General features: G+C 35.6%; 1 protein-coding gene and 1 long non-coding RNA gene across 2 annotated transcripts; one reads left to right on the forward strand and one right to left on the reverse strand.

Annotated features, from left to right (window-relative positions):
- LOC109127357 (uncharacterized mitochondrial protein AtMg00810-like) lies at positions 4114-5439 on the forward strand. Its single transcript, XM_019231965.1, has 2 exons — positions 4114-4314; positions 4366-5439. The coding sequence occupies exons 1-2, from the start codon at positions 4114-4116 to the stop codon at positions 5437-5439; spliced, it is 1275 nt and encodes a 424-aa protein (XP_019087510.1).
- LOC104724352 lies at positions 17489-18092 on the reverse strand. Its single transcript, XR_757629.2, has 2 exons — positions 18051-18092; positions 17489-17959 (listed from the first exon to the last, which is right to left on the reverse strand). It is a non-coding gene; the product is annotated as an uncharacterized LOC104724352 (long non-coding RNA).

The raw sequence follows: 18094 nt of genomic DNA on the forward strand, positions 1-18094 counted from the left end.
GTCGGAGGTGGATAGTCTCAGTAAGAAGGTGTAGGTCTCGCTGGAGGCTGGAGGATTGGGGANAGTGGTTCCACGCTCTAATGAGGGAGAGAGGACAGTGGTATACTTCTCATGGCCTGGTTGGACAAGCATGTCATGTAAAGAAGCGAGTACATCAGCTGGGAGATTTGATTCCCTTGCACCGTCATCCTCCGAATCAGCTTCTTCCTCATGTGAGTTTTGCGCTTGAGAACTGTGAAGCGATGCAGAAGCTGCTCGAGGTTGACCAGGTTGAGAAGAGAGTGGTCGATGAGACTGTCGAGGTAGAGGAGACTCTCGTGGTAGATTCGAGACTTGAGGAGACTGTCGATGATGATTCGTGACTGACGGTTGAGGAGACTCTCGAAGTTGACTCGAGAATTCTGGTGGATTCGTCGCGGAGGCGAGAGGTTGAGGAAAAGGACGCCTGGTTGGATCTTCGCCGGAAGGGGATGTTCCGGGAAAGCTCCTCGAGTGCTGGAACAGATTTGTCGGAGGTGGATAGTCTCGGTAAGAAGGTGTAGGTCTCGCTGGAGGCTGGAGGTTTGGGAAAGGAGTTCCCTGAGAATCAGTCTCTGGAACTCGATGGTTCGCCGGCGCGAAGGTATACTGGGGAGGAAGATTGGCGGGTCTGTGATTCGCCGTTTGTGAGGTTCCATCGGTTCGATTAGAGGGGTTTCTTCTTCCTCCGCCTCTTTTCTTTACTCCAGCCATCAAGGGTTTACGGTTTCGTCGAGTGAGAGGAATTAAGATATAGGGTTTTGAGGTTTCGCCGTTTCGTCTCGAAGAAGAAGAAGAAGAAGAAATTGAGAAAAGAAATGTTAGATTAGGGTTTGTTCGGGGAAGAAAACGAAAAATAATGGGTTTTCGTGTTTTGTTACGGCCCAAATTTTGTTAAGGCCCAAATTTATTAAAGCAGTCGTTAAATAGTAGCTCTTTAGTCGCAATCTTTTAGCGACTATCAAACTGGTCTCAAAATTAGTCGCAAATTGGCGACTACACTACGACAATATGCATCAGTCTCCAATTAGCGTCTACTAGGCGACTGATTTATTTTAGTAGCCATTCAGTAGCTAAACAATCGCAATTCAGTCGCTAAATTTAGCGACTGTGTTTTTAGTCGCAAATTGCAGTAACCAATTCCATGTTTTCTTGTAGTGTACATGGTATCAGAGCAGTAACGCTCCTATTCTACAAAATTTCAGTTTGTTTTATTCCGCAACCAAATTCAGTTCGAAGATCTCTCATGGATCTTAGCAAAACGTTAATCATTCCGGTCACACTCAAGGGTGGAAACTACTTGCTATGGGCAAGGACTACAAAGACAGCGCTGTGTGGTCGTGGACTTTGGAAGCACATTGAGAAGAATGAAGCTACAAAGGAGATAACGACTACACAAGAAGGAAAGTAGATCGTGTGTTGTGATAGTGACAAATGGTTCCAAGAGAATCAAAGTGTCTTGTCTTTTATCCAAAACTCCTTGGATGCTCCGATCCTTGAGTCGTATTCTTACTGCGAGACGACTAAGGATCTTTGGGATACCTTGAAAAACGTGTTTGGAAATGTCTCAAACCTCAGCCGTGTATTTTAGGTAAAGAGAGCCATCAACAATATCAATCAAGAAGAGATGGAGTTCACCAAACATTTGGGAAATTCAGATCACTTTGGGCAGAGTTAGAGATGTTAAGACCAAACTCGGTGGATCCAGTGGTTCTAAACGAACGTCGTGAGCAAGATAAAGTGTTTGGCCTCCTCTTGACGTTAAACTCATCATACAATGATCTCATCAAACATATCCTCCGTTCTGATAAACTCCCAAGTCTTGACGATGTGTGTAATCAAATTCAAAAAAAGCATGGCTCGATTGGTCTCTTTGGAGCTAAAGGAGATCTTATCACCGCCAACAAAGGAGAGGTTGCTGTAGCAAACAAGGGTTACTACAAAAGTGATGGGAAGAACCGTGTCATATGTGACCATTGTAAGAAACCGGGTCATCTCAAGTATAAATGTTGGAACCTTCATCCTCACCTCCGACCAAGAAGTATCAATCCAAAGGCAAACCAAGCATGTGGATATAGGGAAGGTCAAGGTCAGGTGAAAACTCAAACCACTAGAGGTAATGGAGTAGCACTAGCAGCCTCCTCGGAGCTGGTTAGAAGATCCGACCTCAATGCTCTCATCAAGGCTCTAAAAGAGTCTTCTGGTAACGCTTATCTTACTCTTAATGTTGTGAAACCTCTTATTATGGATTCTGGAGCTTCTCACCATATGATTAGTGACTCTAAGCTAATTAGTAATATCAAACCAACTTTAGGGATTGTGACAATAGCAAATGGAGATAAGATACCGATTAAGGGAATTGGAAATTTAAATATGTTTGATAGAACCTCTAAAGCGTTTTATATGCCTAGTTTCACATCAAATTTGTTATCTGTTAAGAAGGTGACTAATGATCTAAATTGTTATGCAATCTTTGGTCCTAATGATGTGTATTTTCAGGATATTGAAACAAGTAAAGTTCTTGGCAAAGGAAGCACTAAAGATTATCTTTATGTGCTTGAGGATTCGAATCTCACCACTGCTTTATCTTCTTGCTTTAAGTCAATAATCAATGAGACTAATGGTTCAATTTGGCATGCTAGGCTTGGTCATCCACATTTTCGTGCATTGCAACTAGTTTTACCTAGTTTTTCTTTTAAAAATAATGAGTGTGAAGCTTGCATTCTTGGTAAACATTGCAAAACAGTTTTTCCCAACTCTTCTACTATGTATGAACATTGTTTTGATTTAATTCATTCTGATGTTTGGACATCACCATGCTTGTCTCGTGAAAATCAGAAATATTTTATCACTTTTATTGATGAAAAATCGAAATACACTTGGTTAACTTTGCTTCCATCTAAGGATAGAGTTCTTGAAGCTTTTCTAAACCTTCAGAATTATATGACTAACCAATTTAATGCCAAGATAAAGATTTTGAGATCAGATAATGGTGGGGAGTACACAAGTCATGTGTTTAAACAACATCTAGCCAAACATGGGATTGTACACCAAACAAGTTGCCCCTATACGCCTCAACAAAATGGTGTAGCTGAAAGGAAGAACAGACACCTTATGGAGGTTGCCCAGTCAATGATGTTTCACTCGAATGTACCAAAGAAGTTCTGGGGAGATGCAGTTGTCACTGCATGCTATCTGATCAATCGAACTCCAACAAAAATACTGGGTGATATCTCTCCATTTGAAGTGCTTAACAAGATTACACCATCTATTAATCACTTACGTGTCTTTGGCTGTGTATGTTATGTCCTAAAACCAGGTGAGCAACGTGACAAACTCGACGCTAAGAGTGTCAAGAGCATGTTTATTCGATATTCGACTACACAAAAGGGATATAAATGCTATGAACCAGAAGCTAGAAGAGTCTTGGTCTCAAGGGATGTAAAATTCTTAGAATCCAAGGGATTCTATGATGAAAAGAATTGGGAAGACTTGAAAGATCTCTCCTGTTCTCAATCCGACAAAGCAAACAATCTTCGAATTCTTCTAGAGAGGCTTGGGGTTGCTAATAATCAGCCTCAACCGTCACCTACCATCAGTACACCACCGATCGAATCTGACAATGAACCGATTGAGATGCATCATCCGGACTTGACGACTGAAGACATGAGCAGTTCACCAGCAGAACCTGCTCGACAACACCAAGACGACGATGGAAGTGATAACCATGAGGAAACTCTCAACTCACTTGGTACTAACAACAGTGAGGACCCTACATCAGCTGATGATCTTACCTCAGAAGGAGAAGAAGTCGAAATATAAGAGGATCAACATCAAGTTGTGGAGACCGATATCATACCCCTCTGACGAAGTGAAAGACTTAAGTCTGCTCCTAAGAATTGGAAAAATCCCCGCATCTTCTACAATAGTCAGGCGGTTGCTCACCCTATACAAGCTGTATGCACTCTGGCACATTTTCCTGTTGAGCATCTAGTGTTTCTCACTCAAATTGATCAACATTGGATTCCACAAAGTTATGAGGAAGCTAAAGAAAATAAAGTTTGGCGTGATACGGTCGGTGATGAGACTAATGCAATGGTGAAGAATCACACATGGGACGAAGCTGATTTACCAAAAGTGAAGAAAGCTGTGAAATCTCGATGGATATTCACTATAAAGTATAAGAGTAATGGGGAGATAGAACGATATAAAGCCAGACTTGTAGCTAGAGGATTCACTCAAACCTATGGAGAAGACTACCTTGAGACATTCGCACTAGTAGCCAAACTTCACACGGTAAGAGTAGTTCTTTCACTAGCTGTTAACCTCTCTTGGGAATTGTGGCAGATGGATGTGAAGAATGCGTTCCTACAAGGAGAACTCGAGGATGATGTGTACATGAGACCACCACCGGGTCTTGAAGACACTATCGGACCTGGAAAGATGTTCAAACTCAAGAAAGCCATCTACGGTTTAAAACAATCACCAAGGGCTTGGTATCACAAACTAAGCTCAACACTTATTGATAAAGGCTTTAGAAGATCAGAGGCTGATCACACATTGTTCACATATCCAAGCCAAAGAGGTATTATAGTCATTCTCATATATGTTGATGATATTATAATCTCGGGGAATGACAAGGTAGGCATTCAAGATACCAAACAGTACCTTAAATCTGTATTTGATATTAAAGATCTTGGAGAACTAAAGTACTTTCTTGGGATAGAAGTGTGTCGTTCTAAAGAAGGACTCTTTTTATCAGATGTAGGCAAGCTTGGATCAAGACCGGTTGAAACACCACTCGAAGAAAACTACAAGTCAAACCGTAAGGGGGAGCATGATGAAGCTCTATTCGAAGATGTAAAACAGTATCGACGATTGGTAGGTAAGCTCATTTATCTCACCATAACTCGACCTGATATATGCTTTGCTGTGAACCAGGTAAGCCAGCATATGCAAAAGCCAACAGTATATCATTGGGAGATGGTGAGCCGCATACTCAAGTATCTCAAAGGAGCTCATGGACAAGGCATTTGGATGGGATGTAATAGAAATACGGAGCTTGTAGGATACTGTGATGCAGATTATGCTGGAGATCGTGAAGATAGACGTTCAACAATGGGTTATTGTACATTTGAGGGAGGAAACCTTGTTACTTGGAAGAGTAAAAAGCAAAAAGTGGTCTCTCTCTCAAGTGCTGAATCAGAATACAGGGCAATGAGGAAGCTCACTACCGAACTAATGTGGCTCAAAGCCCTCTTGAAGGACCTAGGCGTCAACACCTCAAAACCGATCACAATGCACTGTGATAATGAAGCTGCCATTCACATTGCAACCAACTCAGTATTTCATGAAAGGACCAAACATATAGAGGTGGACTGTCATAAAGTCAGGGAGCAAGTTCAACTTGGAGTGATCTGACCATGCCACACCGAGAGTTCTAAACAATTGGCAGACATCTTCACCAAAGCAGCAAGTTAAAAAGTTTGTGAGTATATACACTCCAAACTCGGGCTCATGGACCTTACTAGGCCGCAAGCACCGACCCTAGACTACTGACCCCATACTCTTTTTCCCTTAGTGTGTTTTTTTTTCCTAAATGGGTTTATACACTAAGGTTTTTTAATGAGGTGGGTGTTCATAGTTCCAAGCTCAACTATTACTCACACAATTAAGTTTGAGGAGGAGTATTAAGATGAACACGCCGATACTTAGTCTATATGTCGTTTTGTATAGTGTAAGAAGTTTCCTTATTTTGATCTTCTTGTATACATATAAATAGAATGTAACTAGGTCAATATTTGTCAAGGAATAATAATCTCTCCTTCTCCTCTATTCTAACATAGCCGCTCTCTCTTTCTCTCTTTTTCTCTTTCTCTCTTGATCATTCTATCTCATTCTCTATTCTTCTCATACTCATCTGTTTGTAATACTTACATAACTATCACTCCAAAAACCAAAGAACACGAGAAGGAGAAGGGACAAAAAGAAGCCTTGAGATCCGGAGGGAAAAACTTCAAAGGGGAAAACCATTCCCGGGCTCACACGTTCTCTTACACGCTACCATATGTAATGTGGTAATACCGTCTAACTTTAATAAATTAATACCTCACTAAATCTTTTTTTTGTCGGCCATAACAATAAGTAAAAAACTTTGTACAAGAGTTTTCAGCAAACGTTAACAGTCCCAAAAGATAGTGAGAGGAGAATTCACTATTCTAGGAGTCTTAGCTAATCTATCAGCTATATCATTATCTTTCCTATTAATGAAAAGAAAACGATGAGAGGCATTAGTGAAAGCCAATATATCCTCCAATTATGTTTGAATCTCTGCAATGTCTGCTGGCTTCCGGTTTTCTCTTTTATATTGCTCCAGATACTTGTAAAGTACTCTTGAATCCCCACAGAAAGTTACTGGTTGATAGCTTGAACGCTTAATCTGAATGAGAGCCTCCCTTAACGCAATAGCCTCCGTTTCAAGCGGTGAGCCTGTAGGTTCTATGGCTGAAGAACCTTTGAGGATGCATTTGCCCTGTGCATTATGAAGAGACCATCCAATTCCAGCTTTGCTAGCAGCATCAACCCATGATCCATCTGTGCAGCAATAAAACGGATGAGGCTGATGGTGGATTGTTTCTGCTGTAGATTTTTCTAGACTCCTTTTATCCTGATGGACTTCATGCCAAGGCATTATTGGCCTCTTTCCATATCTTATGATCCATCATAGCTTGACTTATAATGTTTGGAATCGCCCATCTCTTGTTATTAAAAACAAGATCATTACGAGCTTTCCAAAGCCGCCAACCAATGAATGGAAACAAATAAACCTTTGGAGAGTCTGTATTTTTAGCAGACAGCAAGACTTGGATGATTTTAACAAGGGATTGCTCTTGATCAAACTGACCTGGTTGGAAGTTGATAGGTGACAATTCCCATATTTCTCTTGCTATTCTGCAGTGAAAAAGGAGATGAGCAATTGATTCTTGTGCTTCACCATAAAAACCGCATTCCTTCACAATATTGATACGCCTCTTAGCCATATTTTCAGCTACTGGAAGAGCATTATGAAGGACTTTCCACCAAAAATGCTTTATCTTAGGCGGTACATTTAATGCCCAGATTGACTTCCAAATATTGTTTACCAAAGGTGAGTTTTCTGTACTTACCTTGGTGATTTGATGATACCCATATTTGAAAGTGTATTGACCATTTCTTGTAAAAATCCACACAAGCATATCAGAGGCCTTAGTGATTCGAGGTCTGATTTTTGAATATGACTGATATCTTCCGGGTGTACCATCCTCTTTAGTTGCTCTGGGCACCATTGTGTTGAACTTGGCTTTATGAGACCTGAGACTTTAAAGTGTTCAGAATTGTATTGTGAATGACATCTAGCTGGTCTGGGAGGATTATCAATCCAAGGATCATTCCAAGCTCTGACCATGTCACCATTACCAATCCTCCATTTTAGTCCTTGCTTGATGAGATTTATACCTAATTTCGCATCCATCATTTCGGTTTTTGAGAAATATTTAGCTTGTAGGACTCGTCGTAGAAGAGAATGTGGTTCCTTTGGCATACGCCAAGTCTGTTTTGCTAACAATGCAATGTTAAAATGATGAAGGTCTCTAAATCCCAAACCTCCATATTGCTTCAGCTTAGTAATCTTCCTCCATTCAACCCATGGGATCTTCTGCTTATCTTTTGCATTGGACCACCACAACTTTCTTATTTGTCCTGTGAGTTGAGAAATTATTTTATTTGGAAGCAAAAAACAGGATATTGTATAGGTTGGGAGGGCCATCGCAACAGATTTGATCATCACCTCTTTGCCTCCTGGGGATAATAGTTTAGAGTACCAGCTTTCCATTTTAGACTGCATCCTCTGAGAAATATAAGCAAAAACATCAGTTTTGTTTCTTCCAATGGCTTCTGGTAACCCTAAGTATCTTCCAAAGCCTCCTATTCTGGTAATTCCAGTAGTGTTGATGATATTTTGCTGATCAATAGGATTGACACTCTTACCGAATAGTATGGCTGACTTTTGGAAATTAACAGATTGACCTGAAGCTGAAGCATAGATCTTGAGAAGGGAGAGAATTTTCCGACATTCTTCTTCATCAGCCTTACAAAAAAGAAGGGAATCGTCAGCAAAGAGCATATGTGAAATAACAGGTCCATTCCTGCTCGCTTTAAAGCCATGAATGTGATTTGCTTTGACCGCCTCTGATAAAAGAGATGATAAGCCTTCTGTACAGTGTAAATAAAGGTATGGCGATAGGGGGTCACCTTGTTGCAGGCCTCTCTGTGGAATGATTTCCTTTGTAGGTGATCCATTAATGAGTACTGAATAGGAAACCGATGTAATACACTTCATGATCCATTGGCACCATTTTTCTGCAAAACCAAGCCGCTTCATAATAGCTTCAAGGTATTTCCATTCTACTTTATCAAAGGCTTTTGCTATATCTAGCTTTAAGGCCATAAACTGAGTCTTTATTTTCTAAGTACGCAGTGAATGAAGAAACTCATGAGTAACAATGACATTATCTGTAATTAAGCGGCCATGTATAAATGCTGATTGAAATTCTGATATCAGAGAATGAAGCCATGGCTTGAGTCTTTCTGCTAAAATTTTAGAGATTAGCTTATATGCTATATTGCATAAGCTAATGGGTCTAAAATCTTTAACATTAATAGGGGATTCAATCTTTGGGATAAGGCTAATATGGGTGTGATTCAGAACCGGTTCTAAATAACATGTATCGAAAAAGTGATTAACAAACCTTATCACACCTGCTTTGATAGTACTCCAATGGTACTTGTAGAAGCATGCATTTAAGCCATCAGGTCCAGGTGCCTTATCTACATTCATGTGGGAGAGTGCTGAGAAAATTTCTTTTTACGTTACTGAAGCTGTCAGCTTGTGGTTCATTTCTGGAGTTACTCTTTGGATGGAGGTGCTGGAGGATTGCTTATAGTTGTTCACTACCAGAAGAGGAATAAATATTAGTAAAGTGAGAATGGATAATTTCTTGAATCTTTTTGTCATCGTGATGAATATAACCCTTCTTATCTTGAATAGAGGTGATGCGGTTCGATGTTTAGATGTTTTACTACTAAAACCTCACTAAATCTATGTAACGTGGTAATACCATCTTTGGTTCTAAATTACTTTTTTGGTTCATTATATATCGATAAATTAATATATTTAATTTCTTATGTTATTAAGTTATAGAGGTTTTAGTAGTAAAACATCTATAAATTAATAAAAATTATAAATTTGTCTGTTCCCAAGTTAAGTAATTGTAATTTTAGATACAATTCGATAATATAATTATATAATATATGTTTTAAGATCTTATATGAATACATGGTCTCACTAATACTATAAATGAGTAATTGTATAAAATTATTTATATATATATATATATATATGTGTGTGTGTAAGAAAGTTTAGTCAGTTAAAGACTCTTGTGTTTTTTACCTTTCTTAAATTTACATTAATTTTGGTTAGAGTTAATTTCTAATATATTAATGTACTGAAAGCTTTTGGTGCTCTATTCAAAACATTATAATTGTTGTTTTCCTTGTAATTATTTATATAAAAAATAATTATAACAATTAAATCTTATTTTTGAATATATATATTCCCTCTGTTTCAAAATAAAAGATGTTTTAGCCAAAACACGCATAATAAGAAATGTTACTTTTAAAAGGTTTAACCAATGTGAAACAAGAGTGCATAAAATAAATAATAAGAAAATATAAAATTAGTCTAAAAGTTGCCTCAAAATTGAAAACATCTTATATTATGAAACAGAGGGAGTCTATTTTTTAAAAAAATATCATATAGAAAGATTTCACTATAAATTAATAATTTATCGATAAGTTAATATCTCTATCTTATTATATAAAGTTTGGTTCTCAAAGTTAGTAACTCACCAGACCGTGACACGTGTTAGTTTTAACGATCATATATCAAAATTAAAAACTCACCAGATCGTGACATGTGTCAGTTTTAATGATTAAATATCCAAGTTAGTAACTCATCAGATCGTGACACGTGTCAATTTTAACGATCAGAAATCACATATCAAAAGTTAGTAACTCATCAGATAGTGACAAATGTCAATTTTAACGATCCGAAATCACAGTTTTCAAGCTTCGTAAAACGACGCATAAGATAATTGTAACCTTATTATATTAAAAAAAAACTTTGTTAATCCTAAAAGGGAAAGGATTGTAAATACACCATTCTATATAATCAAAGAGATGATGATATATTTTTCACCAAACAAAATAATTTCGACTAGCTTTTTTTTTCTTGCTAAAATTTTCTTCTTTGTTTTTTATTAACCTTTTGTTTGACACATCATTGTTCTTGAACAAGTCTCAAATGCAATTTATTTGTTTTCTAATCGAAGCAACTACATAAAAAGATTCATAGATATTACCACGTGTTTTCGTCATCGTTTCTTTGAATTTTGTTTTGTTTCTCAATTTCATAATGCGCAATCTTTGACTTTGAAGCGTTAAAAAAGTTTCTTATGCATAATAACTAAGGTTTCTGGGATTAACAAATTTCTCACAGTATTATTATTATTTCTATTAATTTACAGGACATGTAGCATAAAAAAAAGATGAATACACAAATGCAAGATAACAATAGAGATTATATAACACTAGATCAACTAAACAGAAAGCGTTCTTATCATCGAACGATCATACGTCTTACAAGAAAGTGGGAAGCAAAAAAAAATTTAAAAAACAATGAGCTCATTGTAATAAATTTTCTAATAAAACAGAAAAAGAATTAGGAAAATATACAAAAAAATATTAATTCTAAAAGATGTAAATACTCACTTCTATATAAACATAGATAGTCTCATATTATTCATCTAACAAAATAATTTATTCAAAAATATTGCTTTCAACTTTGTTTTATTGGTCAAACTTTTTTAATGGGAAGACAAATTTTTCTTATTTTTTAAAACCAAAATATACTCATACTTTCTATTTTTTTCAGTTTGGAATAGGTAAGATTAATATGTTGACCCAAAAAAAATGGAAGATTAATATATGCATCTTCTTTTTAATACTGTATTTTAAAATTTATTGTAGTAGTTTTAGATTGTTTTATTTAATTTATATTTTCATCTTTGAATGATTTGAGATTCATATATTACCGTGCTTATAATTTTCTATTATTTCATTAATTATGTCAAATTAATTTTCTTCTAATTTCTCAACTTTGATTTGTTGGTCATAGAATTTTTTTTTTGTAAATATAATTGTTACCATTCGTTCAATCTCAAAATGAGATAAAGATGAGAATGTCATCAACCTAAATTACCTAATAGTTGGATAAAATAGGTTAATCAAACACAAGCCTACAACAAACATAGATAGATTGGAAAAATATAAATCATTGTTGATAGATCCATAGGAGCTTTAAGACATAGGCTACATCATGGTTTGTCAAAGAAACTTCCATNAATAGAGATTATATAACACTAGATCAACTAAACAGAAAGCGTTCTTATCATCGAACGATCATACGTCTTACAAGAAAGTGGGAAGCAAAAAAAAATTTAAAAAACAATGAGCTCATTGTAATAAATTTTCTAATAAAACAGAAAAAGAATTAGGAAAATATACAAAAAAATATTAATTCTAAAAGATGTAAATACTCACTTCTATATAAACATAGATAGTCTCATATTATTCATCTAACAAAATAATTTATTCAAAAATATTGCTTTCAACTTTGTTTTATTGGTCAAACTTTTTTAATGGGAAGACAAATTTTTCTTATTTTTTAAAACCAAAATATACTCATACTTTCTATTTTTTTCAGTTTGGAATAGGTAAGATTAATATGTTGACCCAAAAAAAATGGAAGATTAATATATGCATCTTCTTTTTAATACTGTATTTTAAAATTTATTGTAGTAGTTTTAGATTGTTTTATTTAATTTATATTTTCATCTTTGAATGATTTGAGATTCATATATTACCGTGCTTATAATTTTCTATTATTTCATTAATTATGTCAAATTAATTTTCTTCTAATTTCTCAACTTTGATTTGTTGGTCATAGAATTTTTTTTTTGTAAATATAATTGTTACCATTCGTTCAATCTCAAAATGAGATAAAGATGAGAATGTCATCAACCTAAATTACCTAATAGTTGGATAAAATAGGTTAATCAAACACAAGCCTACAACAAACATAGATAGATTGGAAAAATATAAATCATTGTTGATAGATCCATAGGAGCTTTAAGACATAGGCTACATCATGGTTTGTCAAAGAAACTTCCATGAATACATTGGAAAATTTAATATTAGTTACTATCAAAAGATTTTGTGACGTTAGAAAATGGTCTTTAATTTCATTGGTTGATGGAGCAAGTCACTTTGAGATAGCTAAAAGACGTGAATATGGATATAAATCAATTTATTATAGCAAAAAAAAGAAAAACTATAAATAATCTACAATAAATTTTAATAAATTATTATTAAATTTTATTTCATTTACGAAATTTTAAACCCGCATATGAGACGGGTTTTTATCTAGTCAACATAACAGAAAAAAAAAATATAAATTGACATCGGGCGGTTTTTTTTTTTTGGGCAAACAAAGATTTCATTATAAAACGAAAAGAGAGAGTTACACTCCATGGTTAGAGGAATTGTTTAAAGCCATTAAGGCAGATTTAGCAACAGAGTCAGCTGCAGCATTGCAGGCTCTTGAAATAAAATTAAAAGAGATAGAAGCAAAGGAGGACTTTAACAGAGCTATATCATGGAGGATCCCCTTGAGCTCTGTAGTACTATCCTTTGTGTTAATGAGTGTCATGAGGATTTTAGAATCCGAGAACACTGAGAGATTAATGGCGCCTAGCTTTTCTGCAGTCTTGGTGAGAGCACTGCGGACGGCGAGAGCCTCTGCTACTAGGGCAGAACCTACAAATTCTCTATTCGCAGAGAAGGATGATGACTGTTGGGACACCGAGTCTTTGATCACCCATCCCAATCCGCTTTGGCACGAAGAGGGTGACCACACAGCATCAACGAAGCAGGAGAAAACCAAAGTGAAAGGTTCTCGAACTTGTGGTTGCAGAGTGATCCCTAATGGTTTGGAGATCTTGGTTTGAGCTTCATACCAGAGTTTGGCTTCCCTGATGGCCATCGGGCGGGTTTTATCTATTATATAAATTGTTGTAATTTGGGTGTGAGAGAAACTGAGAAAACATAACAGGAAACAATAATATACACTACAAAAAAGCTGGATAATGTCGGTATATTAACGCCAGTTGATAAACCGACTTAAAATTTTCGATTAGGAAGGAATTTTGCGTCACTTAAGAAACCGACATTTTGTTTTGTGTCATTTATCTAAGGGGGTGTATTCAACTTGACATTTTAAGTGATTTGTGTAAAAGTTACAAATCCTATGTTATTCAATCATGAATTTTAAAAAGTCTCATGAAATCCACTGTTATTCAACTGATGATTTAAAAATCTACTTTGAAATCAACTGTTATTCAAAACAGTTTGTGGATTTGGATTTTAATAAGTTTTAGGGATTTTGGAGGACTTTGGAGGATTTGTTTAGTTAAAAATATAGAAATACAAATATCATGGTTTTAGTTGGGATTTGAAAGAATTTTACCATAAATCATAACAACTCTCCTAAAATCTATCAAAATTCCAAATTTATTAAATCCCATCAAATCCTCCAAAATCATTGTTTCAATACACCCCCTTAGTATACTCTTGAAACTCCTATTGTTTCGATCGGGTTTGGACTAACTCTCCTCTGTACAATGAAATGATTCTCAGATGGTTTTAGATTACAATGATCAAATGAAGATCCCTTTCTTGAAGAATCTTATAGAAGAGATAACACAAGACTCCGTTAACTTGAGGTATGTTCTTTTATTGACTCTGTTAGAAATAATCAGATGAACCGTAATCATATAACATTTGATTCTGAATCTAGTGATGATTATATTATATGGCCAGGAACGATGAAGAAGGTGAACTGGTAAAACAAGATTTGCATGTGCCTGGGATAGTTCCCAAGATCCCGGGACGGTTTTATGTATACTTTGGGAAACCAATAGAAACAGAAGGTAGAGAGAAAGAGCTAAGTGATAAAGAGAAAGCTCATGAGGTTTACTTGCAGGTCAAGTCTGAGGTAAAAATGTATGACCTATTTGAAGATCAAAAGAGAAACTGATCCTTACAGAAACATTTTGCCGAGGTCGCTCTATTACCTCCTTCATGGTTTCTCTTCCCAAATCCCAACCTTTGTGTTAATGAGTGTCATGAGGAACTGGCCAGAGATTAAGTCACAGATTGACCTGATTCTAAGAGAAGCATGGTTGCTCAGTTTTCACTGTCAATATCGATTTAGAAAAAGGAGTTGATTTAAGCCAAGACGGCCTCAAGTTTTTGTTTTCCACAACTTCAATAAGTTGAGACTTAAGAGTATAATCTTTGAGGATCTTCAAGGAGCATCGTGGACTTGTTCCAATGTTTTAATTTGGTTGATTTACCCTCTAGTTTTGGCAATGATGTTTTTGGTTGCTCATCAAGAAGAGCAACTACGTATATGTTTTGTTTTACATGTCGCAGGGGCAGATGAGTAAGCATAAGCTACAATAGGTGTGAATAACAAGAGATTGTAGTTTTTTTTTTTTTATCAAGATATTGGTATATGGCTTTGAGATTGTTTATAAGTGTGAGAAGAGATTGCAAAATGTTAACTTAGGCCATAGGCTGTTGTAGATTGCAAAAAGTGTGGATGATCAGGATTGGCAACTGATGCAAGAGGTAGAGATGTTACAGTTGGATTAGTACTACTCCCGGTTTCTTTTCCAAAAGATGCTTGATCCTGAAGAGGTAATGGCTATTCCCTGTAGTAATCTTTGAACTGCCAAAATCTGAACAATTTATCTAGCCATTGGAGTTATATGATAAGTCTTTGGTTTTGTATTTCAGCTTCCTTTAAATGATGAACTGATTTTTTTGCTTGACTTCATTTGCTGAGCTGAATTTGGAATTACCTTGTGCAGGAGTAGGAAGGGAGATATATATAGACATGTTTCATCCAGCAGCATTTGACACTTCATCTATTGTATCAAACGACCATGTAAGAATCACATCACATCATTTTCATTATAGTATACTAATTAATTTTTATAATATTTATATAAGTCTGGTATTTGTATATGATTCCAGGCCAGAACAAAAGCAAATAACTGAAGAGGAGAATAGCGAGATACAGGGATAATAAGATGGCATATGTGTGTAACTGTTAAAGTGACATTTATATCCTATGTAAAACAGATTTATTTTATTAATGGAGCTTTTATTTGAGTTTTTTTTTTTTTTGAAATTTGCGTTATTTTTTTAATAACATTTAGATTTGAGTTATATATACTGATGAGCATAAACAATCTGGAGAAAAAAAAAACAAATACACTTCGGTTTACAAGTGAGAACACGTCGGAAGAAAATCGTTGCTAAGATAGCTTCAGTATATTAGCTTCAGTTTATAAAATGACCCTACCAAATATTAAAATTAACACCAGCTCAGTATTCCACGGAAATTTGACTGACTAAACGAAAAAGCATTAGTATATAGCAAGTTAAAAAAAAGCTTAAACTTAGCAGTCAACTCTAACTTCTAAGAGCTCAGCCTCAAACAATAGAAGCAGAGACATAAGACTGATCAGAAAGTGAGTGCAAGCAAACTTTACATGATGATGATTGCAACAGGAATAACATCTAAACCTGCATCCACCGCTGGCTGAATCCCATATAACCAAGGTCAGACCATAACAAGAATAGGACCAAGAAAGAATAAGTAACATGAAACACACTCAAATCAGATGCCATAAGATTTACAAAACTAAAAGAACTCATGCATTATTCAGCTTCAACCGTAACAAGCAGGCTATGTGAGACACGTTTCAGATCAAGATAGATAGCTTTAAATCACTATCTTACGAGAGCAGATGTACCTATTTCTAAAAATTAGGTTAAAGAGACAAATTCACAATAAAATAAAAAGAACAACATAAATGATAGAAACACACAACATCAGAAAAATGAACAATACAGCCAAATTGTGGACATCATCACTTCGAAATTGCAAACAAACAACGGTATACAACAACAATAACAAGAAGACAACCAATACAGCCAAAAATGCAAAAGAGAATTCAAACATAAGCTTCTCTAAGAATCAACTAAGACAATCAAGATGTTTGATTTTCATACGTGTATACCACGTTTTAATTGTATTTGTTTAAACATCTATATATGCTCACATTTTGCAAGGTTGCAAAATCTTTCAAACATAAGTGAAGATATGTGTGAGAATTTTATCTTTTCAACAAACAATAACGAACTAAGAAAAACCAGAGTTATAATTTCTTCTCCTACTCTGAATCTTAGGTTCACACTTACAGCAAGAGAGAGAGGGGGTTGTTATATTCTTAAAGTTGTAAACGATCCTTCATCAAACTCGATGTATCTATCAGATCATAGCACACAATATCATTAAAACATACATGACTAGGATAAGAAAAATGAACAAAAACAGCCAAACTGTAGACATTTTCATCACTGGGAAATCCCAAACAAACAAGGGCATACAACAATAACAAGAAGACAACCAACACAGCTGATAATGCAAAAGAGACAAAAACCGAGAAAGTAACTAACAGCAAGATGGTTTCATCAATACATGATGCAAAGGGTAACCCAATATTTTAAATTGGATTAAGAACTCACAGTGAGACAATGCACTCTATATCCAAACATGCAAACCTTTATCGCTGCACACAACTTCCTATCTTTCCATAAGGCAAATGGATCACATCAAGAAAAGCCTGACAGATTTCAGACATAAGCTTCTCTAAGAATGAAATATGAACCAACACAGACAACACTTACTATACTAATCATTCTACACTAGTCAGCGAATACATAGTTTGCTTTTTCAACAATGTGCACACCAAATATAATTTAATCAAAATAAAGATGTCAAGCACAACCAGCTATACGATCTTCCAGAATAATCTGAATTATCACATAGTCACCTACACGGTAACACGGCTACACTTAGAGAAAACACACAAAAAAAAGAAACTATAGTAACACTCACACGGCATGTAAATAAATGATTTTCTAATCAAGCTTGGTTGTCACAATTAAATATATGTAAGTTGTATACAGGAAACAAGATCCTACCAAGACAAACAATTGTAGACATGTCATCACTGGGAAAACCCAAACAAACAAGGGTGTATACAACAATAACAAGACAACCAACAAACACAGCTTAAAAATGCAAAAGAGATTTCAGATATAAGCTTCCCTAAGAATCAAATATGAACCAACACAGACAAAAAACACTCATTGTAATAATCATTCCACACTAGTTAGAGAAAAAATAGTTTGCTCTTTCAACAATGTAAACATCGTATATAAATTAATCAAAATAGAAATGACAACCCCAACCAGCTATACGATCTTCAAAAATAAAATTCCTGTCACCTAGTCATCTACATGGTAACACGGCTACACTTGAAGAAAACAGACAAAAGCCCCGACAACTGCATAAAAACTGCAAAGGGAACTAAAGAATAACCTGAAACTCTTATGACGATCTTCAGAAACCCGAGAACAACTGCATGCGAAGAAAGATAAAAAGGCGATGTTAGAAGACCTATGTAAGTTTGTTTGCTACTTGTCGAGAATGGGTACACAAGGTAAAGAATTTTATAAACAACAGAAAATATTAACCTTAAGAAATAGAAATTCACATACCTGATTTTCAGACGTAGAATATCAAGAAATTCACATACCTCAGTTCAAATGTAAGCGTGATCACGCATGCTCCATGGATGTCATACTTCTGCAACCCAAGCAGTTTAAAGATTTGGGACTGCTTCATTTGCTAATAAGAGATCACGACCAGGAACAATCAAAGAGGTAATTTAGATTACCTCAACAACCGAGGCATTTGCTTTTAGCACCAGGTGACTAGGAA

Source organism: Camelina sativa, chromosome 11 (assembly GCF_000633955.1).
Source record: "Camelina sativa cultivar DH55 chromosome 11, Cs, whole genome shotgun sequence".
NCBI classification, from domain to species: Eukaryota; Viridiplantae; Streptophyta; class Magnoliopsida; order Brassicales; family Brassicaceae; genus Camelina; species Camelina sativa.